At 45.0% G+C, this 17968-nt stretch overlaps 1 protein-coding gene across 4 annotated transcripts in view; it reads right to left on the bottom strand.

The window, feature by feature from the left end:
- Positions 1 to 17968, bottom strand: part of herc2 (HECT and RLD domain containing E3 ubiquitin protein ligase 2) — a 45236-nt gene that overhangs the window by 10959 nt on the left and 16309 nt on the right. For 3 of the 4 annotated variants that reach the window (XM_071487100.1, XM_071487103.1, XM_071487101.1), the window contains exons 34-75: positions 17694 to 17845; positions 17382 to 17573; positions 17077 to 17264; positions 16766 to 16958; positions 16491 to 16673; positions 16208 to 16392; positions 15861 to 16008; positions 15580 to 15776; positions 15219 to 15449; positions 14959 to 15097; positions 14593 to 14739; positions 13916 to 14058; positions 13091 to 13358; positions 12750 to 12892; positions 12567 to 12665; positions 12322 to 12490; positions 12077 to 12202; positions 11846 to 11954; positions 11028 to 11167; positions 10746 to 10936; positions 10531 to 10636; positions 10274 to 10365; positions 10007 to 10182; positions 9401 to 9512; positions 8773 to 8854; positions 8454 to 8688; positions 8084 to 8261; positions 7735 to 7816; positions 7174 to 7345; positions 6943 to 7087; positions 6215 to 6440; positions 5006 to 5177; positions 4363 to 4549; positions 3094 to 3237; positions 2795 to 2986; positions 2439 to 2592; positions 2177 to 2284; positions 1886 to 2017; positions 1608 to 1766; positions 1346 to 1464; positions 315 to 440; positions 40 to 195 (exon numbers count right to left, since the gene is read on the bottom strand). In XM_071487100.1, the coding sequence (XP_071343201.1) occupies positions 40 to 195; positions 315 to 440; positions 1346 to 1464; positions 1608 to 1766; positions 1886 to 2017; positions 2177 to 2284; positions 2439 to 2592; positions 2795 to 2986; positions 3094 to 3237; positions 4363 to 4549; positions 5006 to 5177; positions 6215 to 6440; positions 6943 to 7087; positions 7174 to 7345; positions 7735 to 7816; positions 8084 to 8261; positions 8454 to 8688; positions 8773 to 8854; positions 9401 to 9512; positions 10007 to 10182; positions 10274 to 10365; positions 10531 to 10636; positions 10746 to 10936; positions 11028 to 11167; positions 11846 to 11954; positions 12077 to 12202; positions 12322 to 12490; positions 12567 to 12665; positions 12750 to 12892; positions 13091 to 13358; positions 13916 to 14058; positions 14593 to 14739; positions 14959 to 15097; positions 15219 to 15449; positions 15580 to 15776; positions 15861 to 16008; positions 16208 to 16392; positions 16491 to 16673; positions 16766 to 16958; positions 17077 to 17264; positions 17382 to 17573; positions 17694 to 17845 (6598 nt within the window). The remainder of the gene's footprint in view (positions 1 to 39; positions 196 to 314; positions 441 to 1345; positions 1465 to 1607; positions 1767 to 1885; positions 2018 to 2176; positions 2285 to 2438; positions 2593 to 2794; positions 2987 to 3093; positions 3238 to 4362; positions 4550 to 5005; positions 5178 to 6214; positions 6441 to 6942; positions 7088 to 7173; positions 7346 to 7734; positions 7817 to 8083; positions 8262 to 8453; positions 8689 to 8772; positions 8855 to 9400; positions 9513 to 10006; positions 10183 to 10273; positions 10366 to 10530; positions 10637 to 10745; positions 10937 to 11027; positions 11168 to 11845; positions 11955 to 12076; positions 12203 to 12321; positions 12491 to 12566; positions 12666 to 12749; positions 12893 to 13090; positions 13359 to 13915; positions 14059 to 14592; positions 14740 to 14958; positions 15098 to 15218; positions 15450 to 15579; positions 15777 to 15860; positions 16009 to 16207; positions 16393 to 16490; positions 16674 to 16765; positions 16959 to 17076; positions 17265 to 17381; positions 17574 to 17693; positions 17846 to 17968) is intronic. The other variant, XM_071487102.1, reaches the window with a different exon arrangement.

Below are 17968 nucleotides of genomic sequence, written 5' to 3'. Positions count from 1 at the left end.
GTGAAGGCTAGCATAGAGAGCGCAGCCTGGCACACCCACCTCATCCAGGAAGGGTCTCGGTAGAGAGGTTCTTTTGTCGAGAGCCACAGCCACTCTGGAGGCAGTGCAGTATCGGCGGAACCAGGCCCACTTATGGGTCTCAGCACAGCAGGGTAAGGTGTCGAGCTCAAGATCACAGGCAAGAGCAACCAAGACCTGGACAAATTGTTAAAATTAGCCTCTGCGAGAAAACTCCATTTAATGATCTGTTACCATTCACTAGACTCTGGGCACATGGTGCCTCTGTGCAGACACAGACAGAATTGTTACTGTACCTTGAAAAATGGACTATGAAGCAGCTGCTTCCCTCCCCTGACAATGGGGTCCTCGTACTCATACTGCCTCTGCAGAGCCTCTGGCAGACCTTTCACTAGAGCCGCCAGCGCACTGCCTGTGAAAGTCTGACAGGACAAAATCCTTTCTATTAAATGTGGCTGTTTTTGTTCATTTAATATCATCATTACATCCAATACTCAAAGGATCATAACAACCTCATAATGTGAGTGTGGTGTGGAAAGACAAGATGCACAATTAAGACTCAGAAGGTTTACATTCAATCAACAAACACAAGGACGCATCAAATTGTTTTTTGAGTGACACACTTGAAATTGTTTAACTGAGCTATTAACAGAAAAATGTCATGACAGACATTTAGAACCTCTCACCGACTGACGTTAATCCACCCTCACTCAAAGCGACGCTGGTGATGTGGGTGACACGCGTGCAAACACTGAGCCTCAGGCTACATCCACACTAATATATTTTAGTTTTAAAACGCATCACATTTGCTGTGTTAACGCCTGGTGTGTGTACTACTGTGAGGCCTCTGGAAACTCTGAGGGTGCACTGCAGTGTGGACGGGCAGAAACAGAGACTTTTGGAAACAATGACGCTGACACTCGGCTTGCCTCATGATTGGGTCTTACCAGTGATGACTTACAGACAGTGGTGAATACAACATGGATAGTGACCAAAGGTAACACCAGCAATCTGTTCAATCACTTGGACACAATCACATTGCCCAATATGAAGAGTGCACGGCTCAAAAAAAGAGAGAGAGACCAATGAGTTCATTAATCACAATAAAGGTTTGAAATAATCGTGATGTTGATTTGAGGTCATATCACCCAGCCTTATGTTCAACGTTCAGTGTGTAAAATCAAATGGTACAAATTTACAAAGTGACCTTAACACCAATGTTGTAAGGAGCGTGGTTTTACTACAATACATTGAGATTCATATGCAGTAAATAACTCAGCTGAGCAGTGAGAAAGTATTTCCATCTGTGCAGTCAGACTGTACTCACCATGGAACGGGCCTCGCCTTCACTGTCTCCCAGCAGCCTGTTAATGTTGATGGACTGACCGTACTCAGTGGTCAGGAGCTTCCGTAGCCTCTGCAGAGCCCACATTCTGTGTCCGGCAGCTGAATGAAATCAAATAAAACACTATTTTATTTCTAACAGAATTTCATCGACTACACTTGGACATAAATTTTCTAGTAAATTCTTCCTTTACTTAGACGACAGTGAAGCTTAATCTTGTTGAATCAGGACGATCATACTGTACCTAGTGCACTCAGCTGGGCACAAGCAGCAAGGGAAGCAGCCAGTCGAGGCACGATGCTCCTGTTGGAGGCAAAGTTGAGCCTGAAGTCCAGGAGACATGTGACCAAGTCCATGGAGGGACAGGACAAGATACAGCGATCAGACAGCAAATCTTTGGGACCTGAGAAAAGACATTAAAAAAGGCTCAGCGTCATAAGACTAAACAGTGTTTACTAAACATCTGGTGTCAAAACCAGTAGCATCATTTTGTTGGATGTGTTTGTCATATGTGCGGCTCACCAGCAGCAGGCATGATGGGATAGACGGTGAAGCGCCAGCCCCACCCATTGACCGAGCCGTCACTGGTAAATTTCCATTTGAGTTCATCTCCCGGGATCCTTAATTCACTGGACCAGTCAGACCACTCCCGACCTGAAACAAACAAACAAACAAACAAACAAACACACAAACACACACACACACACACACACACACACACACACACACACACACACTGTGTTACTACATTTATTCATGAGCTCTTGTCTTCACATGTGTTTGGTGACAGTTTTACAGTCTTCCTCTCATCACCTGATCTAACAGAGACAATCCTGTTGGCTCCGTCCATGATTGTTAGTGGGTCATGGCGTCTCTCAGTTGAACACTGTCGGTCAAATTCTATCCGTAGACCCTCAGCACCTACAAAAAGGAAGCAGAGAGGTGTGTATTCAAGAGGCTGGTCATGGCGATCTCCTGCTCATTCAATCTGCTCTACATAAAAACATTTACTCAACACTGAAGCCAAGTGTAAAACACAGAATCCCTGCAGGCTTGAACAGCATTTTTCTTTTACCTGGGATCTTCACAGTGCCGCTGGTAGACGTGTCATCTGTGTACGGATGGCTGCTCTCCACAACCACTGGCTGCGAGGACAGACGGCCACTCTGTGAATCTGTGGCAACATCCTCCAGCTCGGTGACACACAACTCCAGCAGCATGTCAGCAACCTGCACACCATGGACAGCCAAACAGGTAACGTTAACAGCTGATTTCCTATTTATCTCACACTCACACACACACACACACACACACACACACACACACACACACACACACACACACACACACACACACACACACACACACACACACACACACACACACACACACACACACACACACACACACAAACAGGACACAGAACGTCACCTGTGGATAAGCTGTGCCCATGCCAGACAGCACAGCAGACAGAACCTCTTTGCCCTTCTCCCCAGAGCGACAGGACACTGCCAGTTTGAGCAGGTCCACCATAACTCGAGTGTCATCGGGCACAAGGAGGCTTGTGAACTCGTCCAGGTACTGAGGCTCTGGACCAATCACTTTGCTCTGGCTCTCAGAGTCCTGAAGATGAACATAATGAGAAAATGGCTAAGTTAGATATACTGTCTATGGCTGGTGTTAATGGCTTCACCAAACACACATATGAGTTTGTCATCAGACAGACCAACCTCTTTCGTCTTTGTCATGGTCTCGGCGATGATGCTGGCTGCTCCTGGATCGTCAGTGACAGGGATGAAAGGACGCGAGGAGGCACCGGAGGCCGATGGAGTCACAGCTGATGACGGGGTGACGGCGTCCTCTGATGATGGAACCTGTTCACGCACAAAAACACAATTCATTGATGTGAGTTTTACATTAATAAAGTCCATTAGATTAAGAAACCTACAGACTATATAATGGTGTTAAATATATTCTTGCATCAGCTTATTCCAGTACTTTATTTAAATTATAATTATCATTTTATTATTACTAGACTGTATGTATTATGGCAAGCACTCGGTCTGAATAGCTGGTATATGAAATAATATATTCTAAATGTCTTGGATATTATTCTGTGCAGATATCTGAAGTATGTAATGTTACATCAGTAAATTGTCTCTAGAGTTGGATACAAACAGGTCTCATGGTCTCTTATATTCCTATATTCAATATGAGAAATTATTAAATATTTCTGACGACGGTCTAGAGAGACCACAATTAGGATGATCAATAAATCATGATGCTGAGCAAGAGCAGTGTGCGATATTCTTTTTTTTCCAAGACTGAGCGTATTTATTTATTAAAATACCCCAAGTTTGTTGGGGTAACCTGACAGGTTGATAAGGGATGCTCAGAGCAGGCGAGTCGCCGGTTCGACTCCCGACTGGCCTGACCCTTTGCTGCATGTCACTCCCCTCTCTCCCCTCATTTCCTGTCACTCTCTACTGTCTGATCAAATAAAGGTGGAAAAATACCCAGGAAAAAAAAAACAAGTTTGTTTGTGGTTGCACTGGAAACAAACACACGAGCTGCTCTTCTGTTGTATTTCTGCTCTAGGAGTCGTTTCTTTAGTATCAAACTACATTTCAGGACAGAACTGCTAAGGATAACAACTCTAACACCAAGAGTGAAAGTGGAGAAAGTTGTGCTAGAAAACTTAAGAGTTGTAATTATGATCAAAGCCCTGTGAGTTTCTGAAGTTTCCCCAGTGGACCCACATATAGATTGCTGATGTTGTATTTACACACCTGGTCATTATGGATACAAATGCACATCGCACAGTTCACTGTTTTACAGTAGTTCAGCACAAATAAAGTTGAGGCAGCGCTCTAATAAAAAGTAAAAAAAGCAAACACCCTCACTGACATTTATTACATTTAGTTTTTCAGAGAGAAGGTTTGGTTTTCCAAAATCAAAGTCATACTAAATATAGCACCAGTGTGTGTTGTGTTCTTTACCTCACTCTTCTTGTCTTGCCAGGGATTGGGGCTGACCCGCTCCTCAGTCTCAGGCGGGACTGGCGGACCTTCTTCGTCACTCACCGTGGATGAGGATGAGGAGTCTGACGGGGGAACAGGTGAGCTGGAAGGACACTCTGCTGGCAGAATCATGCTGGCTGGCATTAGAGCACCAACGACTGCATCCCTGGGGAAACACACACAACACGTCCTGTCAACAGTAATACTGACTAATGACAATTCATGGTACCAGTCAGCAGATTAATTCATTTAGAGGTCATACATGCTTGTTTCTCACTCTATTTAGAATTCAGCAGGGTATCATTTATTTCTAGTTTGTTGATGCAGCAATTAGGATTTAAAACTGGTGCTAAACAAACAAGACAGTAATCCTCTGCTGCATTTAAGCACGCTTCTCCTGGTTACTGGGTAGATGCAGACATGATTTTACAGTTTTACTGATTATAAACGAAGCTCAGTTACATGTGGGATCTTGCTACATTGGAAACTTCTTTATCCTGTGTTTTCAGTCAAGGTTCCTCTGACTGTCCCACACCAAAAAACTTAGAGTACCTGCACTTCTGTCATGTTTGCTTCTGGGCCATCAGGAGAGGATATTTTAAACCCTGTGGTTACAACATACCTTGCATACATGATTTGAAGGGCTGACAGCACATGAGACAGAGCCTGCTGTTTGGCCAAGTTTCCATCCAGACTGAGGAGAATCTTGGCCAGTGAGGGTCGATTGGGCTTCACACTGCTCTGCCCGCTCATCTTGTTGCTCACTGCTGATGAGTCACTGTCTGACTGGACACCTGTGGTGGATGGCACCAAAACAATGAGACACACTGTCATCGATGGTTTGGGCTTGCAGTTCTGGTCCGACCTGTGCCACTTCTTGATTAAAAGCGTAACTGCTACACCAGCAGACGTTGACGTGGCAGGGAAACTCATAGCTTCTGTAACTATGTCAAACGAGTCACCTACAAGCAGTGAGTGTTCAAACTGCAGGTTCCTCGTTTGTATAGCTGCCTCCATGTGCAGGTCTCAAAATGCTTTCCCTGTCACTACCCTTGACTACAGGTAGCACAGGGTGTGCAGAACTGGACTGTGTTTACCAAACGTCTAAGAATTACACTTAAGAAGCCAATTTAGCAGTGAGTTTTAAGTTTTTTACTGAGTGGAGGTGTAGCTTTTAAGAGCAACTCTCCCAGGATTAATCCCTTGTATGCCTTGAGCAGGAACAGTCAATCAGAAATCTTCCCCACATCTGACCCATAGTCAGTGATTTCCTCCAGAAAAACATGTGATTTTATTTTTTCAAAAGTGTATTTTATGTGTGAAATCCTTAATATTTCCTGTAGAAATTAACATACAAAATTAAAAACTTATTTATTAGTAATATAACCTTTGATATGGAAAAAGAGATAAATTACCCAAGAAACTGGCTGAAGCAAGAAAAAATAATAAGGACATTTTGGAACAACAGTGTTATATGAAGGTTCCTGGAAAGTGAATACAAACACCATTAACATCATCTTAAATTAAAAAGCCTTTCATCCCGTCAAATGTTCAGCTCAAATGCTAAAACTACCCTAGTCGAATGAAGTATTTTTACTTTACCGCAATTTCACTCTTAGCAGTGTGATAAACACAGACCCTGTTCTGACTGTGACTGAACAGCTCCCCCTTGTGGACACACTGCAGTCTACTAAACATACATGCTGATAGGTTTTTGAGTCACCTATTAACAGTCACTTACAACTGTTCACATCTGAAAAACAATCATTAGGACTGACAAACACTGGGCCGGAGGTTTGTGTTTAGAGGCTGTGAAGAGAGGGACGGTTACCTAAATAGGAAGCTCCGAGGGAGTCTCTGGCCGTCTGGAACAGGACTGGCTCGTGAACTGAGGGTGTGGTCACATCCACAGTGGTCCAGGCCACGCTGTGGGAGGAGCCACAGGCCACTCGAGTGATCTTCTGTCCCTCCAGACCCTGAACCAGGGTGGGCTTCCTGTTGACTGTGGTGGTGCCGTTCCCCTGCTGGCCGTGGTCATTGTCCCCCCACGCATACACCTGCCAGAGAAACACATCACCTTGACTGGAGTTTACTTTGGTCAGTGTTCAGTACACAGCACTGTTTGAGCCTGTGACTCAGAATTACACATGGATTTTGTGATAATGTCAAGTTTTAAAATAGGCGATGATCGTAATTAATATTCCAGTGCGGTGACGCATAGTGACCAGGACTACAGAAGTAAAAGGCACCGCTCCAGTACTCTGAACAACCTCATAAAGTGGTAAAACACCGAGTAGCTGCTTCTCATCAGAGAAAGTGATGTGTTAACATTTTAATCTGTTTTGAGGGAAGGTGTTATACAAGATGAAATAAGCTTTGAAACAGTAAAGGTCAGAGGTGCCTAAAAAGTAGAGTGAGAGTCAATATATCAACTCCCACTACAGGAGGAGTAGCTCACACACCTGGAGCAGAGCCATGGCAGTAAATGAGCGGTGTCTGGATGATGTGGTATCTGGTGCTGTGTTTTATAACACTCCGCTGGTGGAGGTCAGTACCTACCTGTCCTGTGTCTGTGACAGCCAGACAGTGCAGTGCTCCGACGGCAACATGGACAATCTTTTTGCCTCTCAGCCCTTCCACCATCTGGGGCTTCCGCACGTGGACATCAGTGCCGTGGCCCAATCGGAAATAGTCACCTTTTCCCCTGTTTGGGAATCCAAACATTGAGCAGTCATATAAAAGTCAAAAGGACAGATAATGAAAGATCATGTTATCGCTCATCCATCTCACCAGGTCCACACCACTCCAGATTTAGTGAGAGCCAGGGAGAACTGTGCCCCACATTCAATTTGACAGACGCCCTGTCCATTGAGCCTCTCAATGTTCTGTGGGATGTTGCAGCCCTCGCTGCCGCCACGACCGAGCTTGCCAAAGTCCCCATCACCCCAGGAGAACACCAACCCTGACAAAAATGAAAACAGTCATTACCAACCAGAAACTGAAACATACCCATCCACATCAGAAAAAAGCTTCAACTCTAATGAGTATTTGAGTTCAACGTGGACTCTTCATTTTAAATAAGAAGATTTCAGACAAGAATGCACTTGATGAATGAATTTCCCACCTCATTAAACACTTTCACAACTTTTCAAATGTTTGAAGTCTGTATCATTTAAATTGGTTTGTGATTTTCTTTTCTGTAATTACAGCCATGTTATCCTCTGTGGAGCATTATGACCCCAAAAACTTAATTTCACCCCCATGCCAGTGAATCCTGTGGACATGCTGGAACAACATGATATAAACAACACTGGCTACACTGGATACAGTTAAGTGCATTAAACAAAATACCTTCATCAGTGAGGGCTAGAGTTTGGGCGTCCCTGCTCCCACAAGCCACCTGGATAACACGGTGCCCCAGAAGCACTTTCACCTTGATGAGGAAGACAGAGCACTTCAGAGTACACATGGATTTATAGCAGCAAACATCATAAACAAATTGACTCCTACAAAATGTACAGTAAATTACTTGGTGTAAATATCTGTCTTTCTTTAGGGCAGCTGATGATAGTGCAGCAGCAGTAAAATTACATTCTCAGTGTATCTGTAAATCTCTGATAAAGTGTACCTCATTACCAACCGTGATCCCAGCACCTTTCCAGTAAAGTGGCTGTAAAACAGGCAGGTGATTCAGACGTACCAGTTTAGGCCTCAGCTGAGTTGTGTTGTCCCCATGTCCAAGGCGGCCATACTCCCCCAAACCCCAGCTGTATAACTCCCCGCTGGAGGTGATTGCTGCGCTGTGAGAGCTGCCACAGGCAATGTCACGGATGCGCTTGGTTTTCAGTGCCTCAATTAACCGAGGTTTGTCACAGTTCCTGTACAGAGAATCATTGTTTTCTTAAAGATGCTGAACTTGAAATCATATTAAACTATTAAACTATTAAAGAGTTATTAAAGAATACTGAGAAAGGAGAAAAGAGTATTTGTTGACGCTCAGGCACTGTACTGACACATGTTTAATATCTTCTGCTCTAAGATTTGTCCTGAATCTGTGTAGAGTAACATACATTCTGCTGAAGTGTCCCAGTTTTCCGTCGTCTCCCTCTCCCCAGGAGAACACCTTCCCGTCCACAGTCAGGGCCATGGCGTGGCGCCCCCCTGAATGCACGGCGACCTTCTTCACCACATAGTTACTGAGAGCAGTGATCTGACGGGGGATGGGGATGGTCCCACTGGACAGGCCCAGGCCTAATCTGCCATTAGTGGCCTCTCCACAAGCATAAATCTTCCCTTCAACTGTCACTGTAACAGTGACAGATACAGAGTTAAAACATTATCTGTGTATGTTACATAAGACATCTAACTCTGAAGGCATTTATCACCCACCTGCAAAGAGGCTTTTAGAGCCACCGGCCACTTGTACCACGTTCAGTGCAGAGAGAGTTTCAGAGAACGAAGGGACCTTGATCTGTGAAGAACACAGACAAAAGCGATTAGAGAATGCAGCATCTTCCGAGCCTCTGGCACAGACACACCCCAATGATCATCCTCAAGTGCAATTTTAGGGACTTGCACTCAAGTATTTTCATTTTATGTTACTTTACCACATTTTAAAATACACCTGAAAGTCTTTCTTCCTCCTCACTTTGCAGGTGAAGATTTTACATTCAAAATATTATAATTAGTTTATAATCCTGGTTATAGATTCAACTAGCAAACAGCAGAACAAATAGTTAGATTTACCACTGCCCTAACCAGCTACAACATCAAAACGATGATAATCATGATAGTGATAATAATCCAATTATTTGATGAACCACACTGAAATGGGCCACGGTGCTGCATGAGTACTTTGACTTTTGATACTACCTACATGTTGCTACTCATACCTTCCTAATCTTACCTTTACTATTATGCACAGTGAAGTCTGTGTCAGTATCTGACACAGCCCTGGCAGATTATAAAAATGTGGCCTTGAACTTGAATCATTATTTCATTATGAGGCGAGCTGCACCTTAGAGCCCTTGAGTCCCCCCAGCTGGTCCTTATCATTCAGCCCCCAGACAAACACTTTGGTCCTGATGGTGGCTGCCGACTCCAGGCCTGATGACTTCTTCCGAGCAAGACTGAAGGAAAAAAACAGAAAACACACTGAGAGCATGAAAATTAATTCACTTTATTTATATTTTAATTTGTTGTCTTGATTATTTGAAAATGCAAATGTTAAAAACAAAATCTGCATTCTAGTAAACTTAGCTGTATAGTTAATTTACACGATGGGAATGGATCAAACACAGTCAAACACACTTAATACATGGCCTTAACCATGATCTTTCATGAGGGCATTATGTCATGTACCTGTGAGCATAAAAGTGAACAAAGAAATCTGTTCAGCTCAGCAGATAAATGCTCTACATTTTACAGCCTCACATATCAAACTCCAAAAATGCAGACTGAAATAAGGAAACATGTTGGATTGCTTCTGCGAGATCCCTCATGTTTGGTAAAGATGAGGAAACATCTTAAAATCCCATTGATATAATATAACACTGACATCATTCCTTCAAATATGGAGTATTACAAATCCACTCCTAAATATTTATTCCTTGACCAGCCATACCTCCCAGTGGCAGTTTTATCATCATCCTCTTCTTCATTGTCAGACGCCAGGAAAGGGACCGTGGCCAGGTCTTCGTCCTCTGCTCTGATCCGCCCCACGATGCCAAGTCCATGAATCTTGCAGTCTATACCGGAGCTGCGGCACTGCTTGATTGCAATCTCAATGTACCGGTGATACTGTTGAAGACATTATTCAGGTTATTACAACACTAATTTTACAACAATAAACAACAATTACAAGTTGATGTCAATTACTGAGCCAACCAACCTCAGTGCAGTCACTCAGCAGGAGGACGGTGGTGTCTGTGGGATTGATGTTAATTGTCTTCAGTTCAATCAAGTTGTTCAAAGAGCTTCCACCTGCATATTAAGAATCAAATTGTTATGATGATTAAAAACTTCTTTCTCTTTTTAACAATGTCAGTGTCTTGTTTTTACAAGAGCAACTACCTGAGGGGCAAACAGGTCACAACTGCGAAACGTTGGTACATAAAAAAAACACATGAACAATGAAACTGAACTCACCTGATACCACCACTAGTGACGGCATGTAGCTGCTGTCTGCTGGGTCGACAATCATCTTCAGCCTGTGCACAAGAACGTCTGGGAAAAGCTCGAGACGAATCCAGTGCTGTAGAGTAAAGAATGACAAATCCTCTCAGGTGATGTATTACGTTTTAATAAAGCAAACTAAATAGACTGTCATCCAGCTTATTGGAGTATGGAATTCAATCTCCTACCTTTCCCTGCGAGCCGGACGACTGCCAACACTGATCACTGCAGTCAATGAGGCGGGAGGCCTGGTTAACCGAGGATGAGACATTGAGGCTCTTGACAGCACGAGACCAATCGTCAATCAGCATCCCGCGCTGGCTGCTGTGATGCTTCTTGAGCTGTTTTCCTGAGCGGCCGCAGAATGCTGGAGACTGACCTAATTATAGAGAAGATGAGCAACAGGTTCACACACATGCATACACACATACATACAAACACTGTAAAATCTGAGGGAATGTGTGACTAACCAGGCTCGTTGATTCTGCCAAAGGAATGTCTGGTGTTGTGTTTGCGGGTCTTGAAGCAGTTTTCACAGAAATCAAAGTCGTCACAATTTCTACATTTGAATCTGGGGCCATTTATAGGGAACATCTGACAGCCATCACACCTGCAGAGTGCACAGGGGTTACACTTGAACAACATGTTGGGATACACAGGCCCTATTCAGACCTGGTAATAACATCCGTCCTGAGTGATCCGATCACATGTGGACAGCTCTAAGTTCAGGAGATGCATTTGAGATCCAATCACTCAGAGATCAGTGGTGGTCTGGGCCACATGTGGCCACATTCTTTTAGCAGTGTGAACGCAAATGTGTCCTGGGACATTGAAGGACCGCCTACTCTACTGATGTACTCTGCCACAGTCTCATTAGTCCCCTCACAGTTTCGTGACAAACTGTGTGGACACCAGGAAGACTAGTGACCATTTTGTATAAGCTAATGGGGATCCAAATAAAGAAACAAATAAGAACCTAAAAATATTTTATTATTTCAAATGACTAAAACCTTATTCCATTATCCTCCCTCCCTCGCACACAGACACAAGCACATTAACATTGCACCCATCTGTGAGATTGGCTAATAACAACAACACATACGTGTTTATTTGCATAAAAAAGTGGGGAAGTGAGATCCAATCACAAGTGGTCACTGGTGACCAGGTGTGAAGACACATAGAACTGAGCACTTGTGATTGGATCACTGAAGACGCATGTTAATACCAGGTCTGAACAGGGCCTTAGATACTGTAACTGGGTAGAGGGAAACCTTAGACATATCCATACCTCACTCCCGGGTGAACACTGGGCACCAGCTCCATCTCAGACAACAAGCCAGTCCAGTGGGACTGCTGAGGGAAGTCTACTATCACATCTTTTCCATTGGCACTGAAAGCTAAAACAAACCATTTAGCTGCATTAGCACAGAAACCAGAGGATTCTCTGCAGGTTAAAGAGACATTTGTCCATTAGATTATGGAGATCATATGCTGTTTAAAGGCTACAAAAATGGCTTACCTTTCACAACTCCCACACTCCTGTGAGTGACAGAGCCCCATTTGTACTTTGGCGTTGTGACTGTGGGCTTCACCCTTACTTTGTCACCGATCTTTATATGGGACGGAGAACTTTGTGGTGGGAATCCTAGGAAAGGAAATAATGACCCACACATGTCAAAGGGTGAGGAAAACATGCTGCCAAGGTTTCCCCTGAGCAAGATATTTGTCGTCATCTTTACCATCGTCATCACACTGAGAACTTACCAAGCAGCTCGATGTGGATGTAGCGGACCCAGTACGTTCCTCCTTTTTGTTGCCAGTCACACTGCACATTTAAGTCATGAAGTCCATCTCTGTCCAGTTTAATCACTTTCCCGACATCTCCATCATACACTTCCTCGTACGTTCTGCAGCACTTCACCATCATCCCCACCTGCACACAAATCAGTGATCATTCAGACTTCAGTCACATTTCATTGAGGTAGTTTTACAAACTCCGCTGCTCTTACCTGAATGTTCTCTCTAATGTACACAGCATAATCGTCATTGCTTTGGAAATCTGATCTCTTCTTAAATGTCTGGCTTTCAGTCACCACTGCACCTGGAGGCTGATTTCAAACACAGGGAATATTACATCGGCTCAGTCCATTATTTAGTGGGTTATGGCAGAAATCATAGAGAAAGCAATGTACCACAGGGAATGTCGGCTCTGGCTCCTCCAGCTCCTCCAGCACCTCCTCATCGGAGTATTCGTCTGACACGGTGTCGGCATCTGACAGCTCAGTGACATGAATGTCTGGATGGTCCAGCAGCCAGCTCACCAGAGCCTCGACACCTGATGTATGTGCTCAATTATTCTCCAGAGGTACATCTCAAAACATCATATTACAAATACTGTGACAGGAATATAGCAGAAACTGCTGCAGTGACAGCTACAGAGTTGTAGCTAAAGTAACAGACAGAGGGTGAAAGTTTCACAAGCAAGCACTGACATATACTCACAAATTCAGGTTTATGTCATATGATATTATACCTGGCACACCAGAGGCACTGCCTGTAGTTCCAGACAACGACTTCAAGGCAAACTCGATGTTCTTCCGTGGGAAGCCCATCTCCATGAGCTGGAGGACTATGGGTAAGGGAGGGACGGGGGACGTCTTCTGTTTCTTCTGTTTAGGAGGTCTGACATGTTGTACAGTGACAGGCGTGGTGGCCTCACTAGAGCTGCTCTCCTCAAACAGAGGAGAGGACGGGTGGGCAGATTCCACAGCCAGGTACTGACACACTGCCAGAGCTGCCGCCTACACATCCAGGGAAACACAGATAACATCAAGGTCAAATTAAACACACTGTAACATTACACACAGGGTAGGCCTGCCATTAGAATTATGGACAAGGGAAACAAATTGCCAATTTGGACCCCTCAAATTCTTAGCTCTAATACCAACACAGCCATTGGAGAGGGGAGGGTAACTCAGTGTTTCCTGTTAATTTCACCTGTTGCTTCTGCAGCACGTTAGCTGCTGTCTCTCTTCATTAGCTACAGCTATCTCTTCCTGACCTTCTCCTACTATTTCAGCTGCCACAGCAGCTCTGGTTGAAGCCTTGATTGACCTTGAAACACTGCACATTCAGCTTCACCTGCTGCACAACTTTTTGGCTAGAAATATGGCTCTGACCCCTTTGCTCCTTTAATTTAATTTTTTGTCATTCTACTGTGGTTTTCTTTTCTGAGCTCCTGATTGTTGGTGACTGCATTTTGCATGGGCCCCCCTGGGTCTTGGGCCACAGTCATACCTGATGCAGTCCGCCAGGCAGGTTAAGCTACAGGTTAGCAGAGAAAGGTCGACTGACTCACCTCCATCTCTTGCCTGTCAAAAATGGCTTTGATCGGGGAGGGCTGAGTGGCAGCAGACAGCAGCTGCTGCAGTAGGATCAGTGGAGGCAGAGGACCCTCAGGAGACAAGTCTCCCACATCAGGAGAAGACACCACTGGATCCTCTGCAAACAAGAAGAGATGACAGACAATGCAATGTCTGAGTCAAATGTAACATTTTCACAAGATATAATATCTGTTAACATTGCAATGATTGTCACAACTCTGATCAGTTTGCATTCACCCACATATCATCTCAGAGAATCCTCCACAGTGTACTAGGTAAGCAGGCTGGTTGCTCAGACAGCGCTGAATTTGTCCTCCCACACAGGAGCTACTGTGTTGTCTCAAAAAATATGCACTAATTGTGCAAGCACAGCTCAACGTAACCATATGTCCACCCAGTCCATCCACCGGGTGCCATGATAACGCCCCAAAGCAGCAGAGTACAGAGGACATTGTCTATTTCAAAAATTCTACAGTCTTTCCAGATCTTATTTTACTACAACAGCTTGATTTCAGTTTTCTGCTGAATGAAATGAATATCCAAACCACATAAAACAAGATGACACACAACATAAGACAACTGAAGACCTTGAGATCCATAAAGACAGTGCTTAAAAAGCATTTAGCATTCACTTCATTTGCTGAGGTCTTACCACTGGGGTTGGGTCCCAGGTCCACAACTGCGGGCTGGGAGAGGATCTGCCTGAGTTTGTCCTGATGAGAGAGCAGGGCCCGTGCTGCCTTTAAAATATACAGCCTCAGCTGCTGGCACCGGAGCAAATGGATGTCCACCTGGTCAGCTGGAGACACAACAGGTTTGATTAGAGTCAGAACTTAAAACCTTTTGGTCACGATCATTATTTGTAAAGAAGGAATCAGACAAGTGACCATTTATCAAGACTAAAGCCTTGGCACTTGACTGGACGTTAGTCTAAACATAGTTCATTTCTTTTTATGAGTCACACGTGAGACTATTAAGTCTACAACATTTGTGTTGTGTCCCTCAGTAGTTTCTGTACCTGTGAGCCCTCGGCTAAGAGACTTCTTCATGCGCTGTTTCTCCAGTTTGCTTCCAGCCAGGCTGACCAGCTGAGCCCAAACTGCCAACATGGGCTCAGTGAAGGGCAGGTTCTGCACACTGAAGGATACTGCAGGCAGCTGAGGGAAAAAGCCATTAAATAAAGTCAGTATTTTACTGTCTAATGAATTTGTTTTAAGTGAAAGTAGTGCCCATGTGCTAGTTGCACGAACACACATGAGCATCTCAACACTTTCATACCGGTCTGAGATGGCTTAGCAAGCAAACCCTGCAGTTCCTCATCTCATGAAACTGGACAGTGATTCGTCCTTTAGGGGTGATGCGTGTGACTGTTCCCTCTCCGTACTCCTCATGAATGACCTGGCCACCCAGCCTCAGACGCCCATCAATCCCTCCAATCACTGCTAGCACTGCCATCAGACTGCCCACTCTGGGACCCTCTGAGTCAGGAAAATATTCCTCCAGGAAACACTGAAATAAAGACAAACAGAGATTTATACTAAAGCAGATTTTATAAATGAAGTCAGAATCAAAGTTTTGTTGAGGGTTGAGGTTTGAGCACAGATACAACTTCAATCCACAACACTGCAGCAAATCTTACCGCTTCAGACTGGCAGCCGGCCATAACATCTCCAATAGCGCTCAGCTGAGCGTTGATGTAATCATTTATCAGACTGTTCCACTGGCCAAGAGAGTGCAGAGTACGCAGGACACAAACAATCTCCTCAGCCAGGGTGCTGCTGTGAGTGGCTGTAAGAGATGCCTGGGGGCGGGACTTCCTCCTTCGCAGGGAACCCTCTGTGGGGAGGAAGTCACAATTTTAAAATACACATTAAAGAAAAAACAGATGAATTTCATTTAAAGTTGGAATCGGGACCTCACCTCTGAGGAGAGGCAGGTCTGATGAGCAGGTGCTCAGTAGACTTCCCAAGAAGTTGAACAACTTCTCCACCAGGAACTTCATGTCCTGAGAGCGCTCCATCTTGTCCCACGAGGGCAGGACTGCCTGCAGGAGACGCAGTGCCAGGATCTGGAGACACAACACAATGTGTTACCTCCATAGAGATATTGTCTCAAAAAATGTATGAATAAACCTCCTCCAAATATATTCAACTAAGCCTGCTCCTCTCTGTACGTTTCCCTGCAGAATCTCTAAAATGAAAAAAATAAAATCATACAACTGGCACATTAACAGCATGGGAAGCACATACATGATAACAGTAACCCACCTGTCTCTGCAGAGTAATGGCATTGAAGGACTGGTGTCCCTCAACAATCCGGATGAGCAGGCTAATCCATGCAGAGGTGCTAAGCGTGCTGCACATCTGGGGCATCAGAGCGATGCTGCGTATGAAGCCCAGTGTACACCAGCTTCTGTGCTGCTCCCGAGACACCAGCCTGTGGGAGTGACAGCCTGACAACAAAGGTGGGTCAAGTTAGAATAAGAAGATACCCAATAACTTGTCACGTGAAAAGATAAAAATCTCTTTAACATCATGGCAGTTCAGCTACCTGACTTGTCGTTAGCACCACTCTCCACAAGCATCCTCAGTAGCCCACACAGGGTCCGTGTTGCGTCTGTTTGCAGCACCTCTGCGTAGATCCCAGCTGACAGAGACAGCATCTTCAGCAGGTTGACGGTGCTGGTTAGCATCATAGCTGTCGGATGGCTGCTCTTCTCCATCAGCTCACCTTCTGTGACAAAGAGGAGAGTGTGAAGATGAAGGGTTGAAGCTCACCTTTGGCTTGTAGTTGTGGTCTTTGCTGAGGCAGTAATGTAAGATCACCTGTATCATCCTCTGTGTCTGAGTCCTCAGTGGGGGGCTGGGAAGCTGGTGGTGGCTCTGCCAGTTTAAGATCATACTTCCCCTCTTTGCCCATCCTGTACGAGTTGGTGCTGCTTGTGTCCCACTGGACCCTGATCCAGCCATCCTCACCCAGCTCCCCAATGACCCTGCCCAGTCCTGGTGCTGGACCGTCCTGGACAGAGTATGCACAGGGTCAAATACTAAACAACAGCCCTTTCCTCCCTGTGTCAGATAGTAATAAAGCAGTAATCCATCAGCTGCCAAAGTGACTATAAAATGGATTCAGGTACCTGATCTCCCCATTTCCAGTCGACTCCCCTCATGACCCTGGTGCCTATCTTCATCATGGCAGCCAGCTCAGGGCCAGAGGAGGGTAGGGGGACGGGGGCAGCCTCCTTCCTGGACTCCTCCAGCACTGTGGCTGAGCCTCCATGTGCACATAAACTCAGGTCCTCTTCACTGCTGTCTGTGCTGGGCCCTGGAAATACAACAATAAAAGATACATCAAACTCCTCGATCCATAAATTTGGACTGGTGCCCTCTGCGTCTGCTCTGACTAGACTGAGGACTGAATATTTAATTGGACAGTGCTCACCTACGAGCCTGAGGATACTCTGTGTGAGAGCAAGTATGCCAGAATTTAGCAAGAGACTGAGGCTGTTGGACCCATGTTTCAGGGACAGCATGTGTATCATGGCCAGAAGGAAGCGGGCGGGTGGAATGGTGCCAAGGCTTGGTCCCGCTGGGTTCTCATTGGTGATGGTCTGCAAGGGAACAGGCTGCACACCTGTTTACCAGACAAACAGATGGTCAGTGTGTCTGTGTGTGTAACAGGTGTAAAAATGATGGCCTACTAGTACAAGTTTAGATTACTGAAATAAACCAACCATATAGTCCCTACACTCACCAAGCTCTTTGAAGCGGGCGCTGGCCTCAAGCAGGATGTTGCGAACGTTCTGGATGGCCCAGGAATACAACTTGCCGAAGGTGACCTCCAAAAGCATGCGGTTGAAGGGAGGGATCAGATCCACGTCCTTCAGGCAGTCAGACAAGGGCTCTCTGAGAAGGAGAGAGGAGACAGTAGAAGTAATAAAACACCATCATGGACAGAAACACATGGACTGTGTGCATTTACGTCCACTGCCTGATTATAATTCAATACACTAACAATGAAACTTTATA

The sequence above is a fragment of the Trachinotus anak genome, unplaced genomic scaffold, assembly GCF_046630095.1.
Source record: "Trachinotus anak isolate AG129_WGS33_773 ecotype Australia unplaced genomic scaffold, CSIRO_AGI_Tana_v1 ptg000010l, whole genome shotgun sequence".
Lineage (NCBI taxonomy): Eukaryota > Metazoa > Chordata > Actinopteri > Carangiformes > Carangidae > Trachinotus > Trachinotus anak.
This window is presented reverse-complemented; position numbering and strand designations above follow the sequence as displayed.